This window comes from Rhea pennata, chromosome 15, assembly GCF_028389875.1.
Source record: "Rhea pennata isolate bPtePen1 chromosome 15, bPtePen1.pri, whole genome shotgun sequence".
NCBI lineage: Eukaryota > Metazoa > Chordata > Aves > Rheiformes > Rheidae > Rhea > Rhea pennata.
In genome coordinates, this window is record NC_084677.1 from 11,871,014 (window position 1) to 11,879,970 (window position 8,957).

Genomic DNA, 8,957 nt, shown 5'->3' on the forward strand with positions numbered 1-8,957 from the left:
GGATGGAGGTGCTTTGTCTCTGGGTCTTTGACACACAGGCAATTTGGTAACTTGCATAGCCCAGGGCAGAACAGAGAACTGAGCGAGATTTTTTTTTTCTCTCTTGGATGATTCAGCTACCAAAGTAAGTACTAAACATACCCCTCCTACAGTGAAAATACTCATTTATACTTTGACCTGTGTGGCCTCCACCAGCCTGCTGCTGAGGTGCTGTCCCTGACTGCACTTTTGCCTTCATTGAGAAGATCCCAAAACCTGGTAGATCAGTGCTGCAAAGATGGGTTGGATTTCAGTTGCCTTAAACCTTGAAAGGGTGAAATGTAAGCAAACACTGCCTCAGGTGAAAGCAACGCCTCGGATTTGCAAAGGGGAGCTGTGATGTTGGACCTGGGCATGGACGAGCTGCGTGAGACACTGGAGTTGGTGGCTGGTTCCCCCAAACGCGACTGCCGGGCGCTTCCGGCTGCACGGGCAGACCGCAGCACCGCTCCCGAGTGCCTTAGGTGCTTGCGTTAAGATCCTGTTGGGATTTAAGACTGCGATTTGTCACTAAAAAGTGAATGGGGAGATCTGCACACCATCTGCCTTGGAAAGCTAAACTCACTTTTAAGGGAGGTTTTGAAGGACCACCTAACGAATAAACTGGTGTGTATGGGGGCATGGTCATTTGGGGCAGGGGCAGAACTTTTAGCCTCTTTTTATATTGTAAAATGACTGAAGTGGGATAATGCTTTGGCTTTTTTGCTTTTATTTCTGCAGGGCACGTGGAAAATAGTTGTTGCGTGTATGAAGTAGCGTGCTGTAGCTGCGTGGCCGTGCAGCGTCCCCCGGCAGCGCAGGCCTGCTGCCCGCCCTGCGGCAGAGCGCGCGGCAGCCCTGCTGCCCGCTGACACCTAGATCGCGTTTCTGGGAGGTGTTAGGTGTAAGTTTTCTTCCCCTGTTGCGTTTCAGAAAGGTGGGTTTGGGACAAAGCGCTGCGGTTTCAGCCATCACCTGGCTTTTACTGGATTTAACAGCAACTGCAGCGAAGCTCTGCCAGCTCTTAGGCCCTGTGTCCACCGGGTCATTTAAAAAAAAAAAAAAAAAAAAAAAAAAAAAAAAAAAAAAAAAAGCGAAGGCGTTTCGTGGAGGCGAGGAAAGCCGCCGAGGACCCGGGCCGGGCCCGCCCCCACCCCCGCCGCCGCCGCCGCTAAGGCGACGTGTCGCGGCCGAGCAGCCGCCCGCCGCCTTCCCGCCCTCCCGCCGCCGCCTCAGGCCGCGCGCGGCCGCCGCCGCCTCCCCGCGCGGCGCCACCGTCGCCCCTCAGGGCAGGCTGTGTGTGGGGCGGAGGCGGGCGGCGCCGGCCCCCGACGGCTCGTGTGTCCCTGCAGGTCGCCTCTCGCTCCCGGTCCCCTCTCGCGTAGCCGTGCTGCCTCCCCCGGCGTCGCGGGGCGCCTGGTTCTGGGTCCCCGAGGCGGTTTCTCGGCCGTTGCAGCACGCCTCAGTCAGGTGAGTATCCTCTTACCCATCCCGCCTGCGCCCCCGGGCCGCCCTTTGCCGAGGTTCCCCCCTCTCCGCTGGCCGCGTCCCGCCGGCCGTCCCCTGTCAAAGAGCGGCGGCGCTTTTCGCGCAGGAGGATGGAGAAGGGCCGATCTCGGTGCCTGCTTTGCTTCACCGCCCTTCGGTTGCGCCTCCTCTGCGCGGCGAGCTGGGCGGATAAACCCTTGGCTCTGCTCTGGTTTTCTTGCTGAAGGCACCCGCGTGTCGCTCGCGTTTCTCCTAGGCGCCCGCAGTGGCTTGGAGCTGTCCCCCTCTCGGCCTGGCTGGTGCCCTGAGCAAACTTCTTGGGGAATTCCCACCCTTTTCTGGTGGATCCGGGTAGGCGAGAAGTGCTCCGCTGAGCACCTGCGGCCGGGGCGTTGGGGTTTTCTTGTCTCACTGACTAACCACTCTTACCTAGAAGCATCAGAATAAATATACATATTTTCTTACGATTTTGGTCTTAAGCTTCTACACGTAGGCGGACTGGAAGAAAGCGGAAGTGTTTTGAAAATACATGGAGTCTTGGTAATACTGACCTTCGGTGCTAGAAGGAGGATTGCTGAGAGGCTGCTGTCCTCAAACCTGGTGTTGGCACAGCATCTGAGCTTGGAGGGGGATAAAACCACTGCCCATCGTCTGCCATGTTAACACAGAAGGAAGGAGCATTGCTGTGTCTTTTTGGTTAAACTGGAGAGTAAATACTGCTCTACCGTTATTGTATCAAGGCAGAAACTACAGTTATACCCCACCATTATTCGACTGCTGGTGCAAGAGCAAAGTATTTTCTCCCAGCAGCTTTCCATGATATCAGAAGGGTGAGATGCTGCTTTTGAGTGCATAATGAAACCCTCCTTAATGCTGCATCCGAATGCTTGGCCTGCTTCCACTCTGTCCTTTGCTGTACTGGAGCTGACACCTTACTTTAAAATTGACTGCTTTCTTCTGGGTGTAACTAATACCCAGGCTTTCTCCCACCTGTGTATCAGCCTCAAAGAGCAGAACTGAGAGAGCTGGGAAGGCCACAAACGAGGAGCTGCTGGAGCTATCTGTAACGGATGCAGCTGGCACCTCAAGGATGAGATGTAAAAGTAAATGATAATGCAGAGACACTGAAACATGGAATGAAGGGTCATGGCGAGAGAAGAAAAAAATCTTTAGCTGAGCACTGCTGATCTGGCAGTAGCTGACCTCCTTGCTTTCCTTTCTCATTTGCTTTGCTGAGAGGGAGGCAGGCTGTGTGCAAAAAGACACACAGCGAGGTGTGTGTATCTCTGCATGTGTGTGGGAGCTAGACCAGATTGCATAGGCAACGTGGGAGAGAACATGTTGTTTAGGAGAAGCGCCTGAGCTCTTGTATGAATTTGTGTGTCATGTTTCCCTCTAGTGGACTGCTCATATATATACACAGTGGAAACCTATTCCCACAAAAAGCAGATTACCAGGAGCTCAAGGAGAAGTTACTTTTTCAGTCAGTTTGAGGCTTTTGTTGAATGCTCCTGTGCGCTGTCTGTGTGTGTATGATGACGCAGTGTGGTTACCTGCAGTAATTAGAGCTGGGAGAAAAGAGAAACAGCTGAGATCAAAAAACAGAAGCAGTGTGTTACCAAACCTAATTGACCATTTTACTCATGGTGGTTTGCGGTTCACTCTTTCTGTGGCGCCTCTCTCTCTCTTTTTCCTTCTCTCTGCTTATTGAGGTCTTTAAATTGGACAAGTATTATCTCAGCCTGTTTTTTAAATATCTGTCCCATTTTCTCTGAGGGCAAGATGCTTTAGTATGGGTGTACTGATGTGGTTTCTGTCAATGTGTTTTCTCATGTGTCATGACTGCCTAAACCCTCTTTGCACGTAAACTAATGAGAGCGGTGTAGCTGAAAGGAGAATTTGTCCAGTATTTCTACTCTCTGAGAATGATTCCAGCAGTGATGCCAGCACAGCCCTTACCCAGCGACTTCAGCATTATTTGAATGTGCAGTCAATTTGATACATGAAATGGAGCTACTGGTTTTAAATCCAGTTGCACACTGCAAAAACCAATTTGGTTTCAGTTTAAAACATCCTAGTAGACATACAAATGGATGGTCAGTGCCAAATGAGCTTGGAGCCCTTTTAGTTACAGAAGAGAGGTCTTTCCAGGCTGTGGCATACTCTTGAGAAGGTAGAGATTGTTTTTCCTTTGGCTTTCCATACCCAAGGATAGCAGTAAGTGATGTTCACTGCACCTTTGTTTCAGTGGATGTAAAAAGGGGGTTTCTCCTGTGTTCATTTGCACAGGTCACCTTGACCCGCGGCATTCACAACTCCTGAAATGAACATCACTGAATTAAAACAGCTGATCATGGTTTTCCAGTACTGAACAAGTAAACAAACACCTCAAACTTGTATACAAGTATTTGTTTAGCATGGAATTGTGCAACCGTTAGAGATTCTGATGTCATGTTTTTACAGCATATTGATGCTTAGTGCAGAAGATTCATTTAAGGGTGATCAGGCTGGAATGTCAATGGAAACATGAAAACTAAAACCAAAGGAAAGAAGCAAAGGCTTACTGTTGATAAAGAAGCATTTTCAGAGGAGTCAACGGTGAGAAAGAAAGAACTGGTGAAACGCTTGCAACACAAAGAAAGGAGGAAGGGGGGAAGCAAGGAAAGCAGCAAGAGTACTGCAGCCAGAGCCAAGCATGCTTGGAGCAATACAGACAGACGGTTGAGGAGGCTGGAAAGCAATGAACGTGAGAGGCAGAGAATGCACAAGCTCAACAACGCTTTCCAGGCCTTGCGGGAGGTGATCCCCCATGTGAGAGCTGACAATAAACTTTCCAAAATAGAGACTCTGACGTTGGCCAAAAATTACATTAAATCCTTGACCTCTATTATACTCAATATGTCCAATGGACATTTTCCAGCTGCAGAAGGAACAGGGGGAACCAGTGGATCAAAACTGCAGCAGCAATACCAACAGCAGCATGGGGATGGTGGACATGAAGAAAGTGTAAAAAAATATTCCATGCCGATTCAGAGCTTCAGCCAAAGCAGCCATAGTTAGCTGCTCCCTTCATTCTCTTTCTTTCCTGTTTGATGGTATATGTCAATACCTAGAGTTTTTAAGAGATTGTTTTTGTGTCTCCATATTGCTCTTTTTTTTTCTTAAAAAGACAATCAGGTGACATTTGTGGTTATAGCTTATATTACACATTAAAAATTTGTGTGGATAGTTTTTTTGAGGTGTTTTGGAATTTATCCTGTGATACCACAGCTGAATTGCAGAAAGTAATTTATTTATTAACTTCTGAAAATTACACTCCTAGAAGTGTTGTGAGTTATGTGTTTAAGCCCTGTGTCACCTGAGTTCACTTGTACTGGGCTGTAATGTTGTTTTCCAGCCATTTAATGAATTGATTCTTCCTTAACTATCTAACTACTGAGGAAGATTAAAAACCATGACTAACCTGTTGAGCGAAGTGGTACACATGAGAACCCAGCCACCAAATCTGCATATTTATCTTGGGTGTTTTGGATCTATTCTGAAGCTCACTGAAATCAATGGAAGGCTCCCTTTTACTTTCCTGGTGTCCCAACCACTGGGATGTATTACTGAATTTAAAACATGCAGTATATTTTGATTGTTGCAGAGCACGATTAACATTTGAAAGTACTTCTTAATGTAAACATTTACGAATCTTCCTTAGATTGTAAGCTCTCCAGAGTAAGGACATTTTTCTGTCTGTTTCTAAAGCATCCAGCCTCCGTCCATTAAATAATGGGCAAGTTACTTATGATCTTTGCAAAAATGGTGATAAGAACACTTTAGTATAGTCACAAGTTAGACAGCGATCTATCCAATTACTAATTATGTGCTAATAAAACTTGCAACATAATCTGGATTTCTTTTTCTGGGCTAATGCTAGATTCTGACATTATGAAATACAATAAAAGAAGGAGGAGCTCTTCCAACAAGACAAAGGAGCTTTTTTTCCATTTCCCATCTCATTCTAAAAAGTTTTATGTGACTGAGAAACTCTCATTTCCTATTTTTATACCTGAAGAATTTTTATACGTGCCCTTTTTGTTGGTTATGTTGGTTTTGCAATATGCGTTGCATGTGAAGCTCTTGTGTTGCAGCTCTTCATACCCCTGAAGTCCTACAATGGTAGGACAATTGTTGCTCTGTGGTATGGATAGCAAAGGTAGAATTTGGGATCTTGTTCACCTGTGGGATTGATACAGCATCTTAAGTAGTCCTTCCCCCTGTTAAGTAGGGCTATGCAAGGAGAGAAGGAGGCTGAGGAAGGGTTTAGCAGATCTGTTAAAGAAGGGGACTGAAGAGAACTGCTGCACTTAATAGTTTGTAACATGCTATTTATTTTGCTCCAGCAGGGCTGATAGTGTGGTGATTTCATTTGGACCAAAGTGTAAGGTTTCAAAGACAGGCCAATAAGGGATGAGAATTCTTCTCCACCATAGCTGTCTACAGGTATGATATAGAACAATGTAATGTATTTTAGATGTGTGGCACTCTTACTGAGAAAAGATTTGGATCCTGCCTCCTTGGCTTTGTTTTTTATAGATTCAGAACTCTTTTCAGACTTTAAAATGCTTGCAGTTAGCACTCCTAATACCCAGTGTTAATGAAAGTATTATTTCGTTTGTCTTGCAGATTTGATTTCCCTTAATTGTGCTGTATTTTACTTCATACAACTGCTCCTTAACATATTTGTGTGCAATAGGAGAAGGAAATATCATCAAGGCATTTTCTTTCAGTCGTTGTACTTCCTCTTTTATCTGAAGAGATACTTCATTGGGATTTATCTGGTCACCTTTTAAAATGCAGTTTTCTGTTAGCAGAACACCCTCCTCTCTGTTGCAGAAGCAGATTGCTAAAATAGGAAAATACCTACTTAGGTACTCAAAGGTCATTGTGCTTCTCTACTGTTTTACAATGAACTGGAAGGAGCAGCAGGTATGAAGATTTTTAACAGAAGGGGAAGCCAAACTATCAGGCAGTATATAAACATGTTAAAATATATGTAACATCTTCTCTACATTTTTAACTTCTAAAATCCCATATCCCTCTGACAGAGATTTGGACAGTAAAGCCTATATTGAAAACAAAACATGTTACCTAACCACTAGCCCGTAGTGAATTAGAGTGAGGCTTCTGTTCACGTAACAGTCACGACGAGATGAAGCTTCAGTAAATGTTTATAGTCAGCAGTCATAATACTTCCATAGAAATCATTAACATTTTTTGAAGGAGATAAAATGCTAAATGTAAGCTGAAGAAAGCTTGCTTAGAGGGATAGGGCTTCAGCAGCATCTGGGAAGCATTCAGACTAGAAAGGCTAATGAAGGTCAGCCTTTTAAGTAATTGCAATGTGCACATTTGAATAAATGACCAAAGCTGCATAGCGTACAAACTTGCCTACTCTCGGAGGTAGCCCCTTTTTTTCCTCCTCATTTTCTGCATCTTAAATACACAAAGGGTCAGATGGGGTATACCTCACTATTCCAAGATCTGGCAGCAGGTTAAAAGGTTACATTGTATCTGATACACACATCTATCTCAGATCTATCTGATTTGTTTGCTACAGCCTTATCCCTCAGAATAATGCTGATGAATGATTGCTGAAATGTTTAGAGAGGAATTCACCAAGGAAGAACCTGTGTATTGCTTCTCTCGGGAAATCCTGGGTGGGGCCTATTGCAGCAGGCATAGAAATATTATCATAATTATCAGAAGATAACTTAAAAAAAAAAAGTTATCTGAGTAAGTAGCGTAACATCTGTGTTTGAATGATTGCATTTCTGAAAACAGTGTTCTAGTTGCATCTCTTAGGAGCAATGGATGACACTATTTTAATAGTTTAATAAATACATAGGTAATAGTAATTTATTTTAAAAGGCATAGGAGAATTTGAGCTACCAGAAATTAACACACACACACGAGTCATACATACATACATAAATGGACTAATTAAGTTTCTCTTTATAAGGTAGTTTGCACATGTGAAGTTGTAATGCATATCTGTCACATTCTTGATGAGCAGCAGGTTGTTTATATAGCTTATCTATTTCCTTGAGCACACAAAACTATTCAGGGTTCATCCTGTTTGGAACAAGAGGTTGGCCATAGTCTGCTTCTACTTGGCCAACAAAAGCCCTTTGTCTTAAGGGAGTTGTTGCAGCTTGTATAAGCTTTAAACAAAAGTAGCAGTGAATATCCCCTGCTGCTCCTGGTTAGGCACGACTGTATGCTATTGCGTGATTTAATCTGGATGGCTGCTGTGCAGGGGAGTTGATGGCCTCCAGTGGTCAATGGCCTGATGGGTGCCAGGTGCTGTGGTGGGTCACTAGTCTCATGAGAGGGGGGCACCATCCCACAGCAGGGACATCCACCCAACCGGAGCTCTAGGGGACAATGCTGTTACCTTGGTGTCGGGTTGCAGAGAGCTTGAGGTCTCTTCCCCAGCTGGGGCTGGGGTGCTTCAAATACTGCAGCTGGCTGTCCAGAGAGGTTGTGCAATGTTCATCCTTGGCAGTGCTCAGAACTCAACATAGCCCTGAGAAACCTGATCAAATTAGACCTGCAGAGGTTGGCCTAGGTGACTTCTAGACATCTCTTCTATCCCAAATTATTCTATGGTTCTGTGCATCGTTCCCTAAGTAATGACTGAGCTCTCGTAGATTATGGTAACTCGTGTAGGATTCTTTGAAGATCATTAGTTCACTAAATCAGTGCATTACAAGGAAGACTGTTAGGATTTCCAGACACTAAATGTCTGCCCTGAAATATTTTGTGGAAGAGCCATTGTTCGAATTTCTCTTTGGCTACTCTGGCAGCCAGAGCATTGGTATTTTAACAGCATCCTTGATGAAGCACTGCATATCACTTTGTAACAGCATCAGTAATCTGTTCTTAAATAGAGTTTAAATGCTTGTGGCAGTGTTTTATTGGCAGGACTCACTGCAAGCAGAGACCTTATTTGAATATTAAGCCAAAAATGGCACATAACATCCAGCATTTCTCAGATGAGAAATGTGAAAGCTACCCCTTCTCTGAACACTGTCACCTCTAACAGTGAGACAGAGGACATGTGCATTTTAACTGAAGGACAAGGGCTGCTTTCCAAGATGGTGCTTTGTAACAAAAAGTGCTGCTTTCCTGGACATCTTAAAGGGATTTAATGAAAAGCACTTTTTTTTTCCTGATAAATTACTTTATTTTTCAAAATTGTTTCATTTTACAGTAAACTTTTCTTATTTTACCTAGCCATAACAATGATGTTATATTTTGAAATTAATGCTTTCTAATTTCAGTTTCAGATAGCAAATGTTTAGTAGCCAAATATTTTATAATTTACCTTTCGTTCACTTAAACCCAACTTTTTATAGTAAAATAGGTGAGACTTGGCAACATAGGGAAAATGCAAAATTACA

The 8,957-nt window shown here is 44.3% G+C and overlaps 1 protein-coding gene across 1 annotated transcript; it reads left to right on the forward strand.

The window, feature by feature from the left end:
* The first annotated feature begins 2,294 nt into the window (after positions 1-2,294).
* Positions 2,295-4,566, forward strand: BHLHA15 (basic helix-loop-helix family member a15). Its single transcript, XM_062588610.1, has 2 exons — positions 2,295-2,336; positions 3,970-4,566. The coding sequence occupies exon 2, from the start codon at positions 4,033-4,035 to the stop codon at positions 4,564-4,566; it is 534 nt and encodes a 177-aa protein (XP_062444594.1). The 5' UTR covers positions 2,295-2,336; positions 3,970-4,032.
* Positions 4,567-8,957: the final 4,391 nt, after the last annotated feature.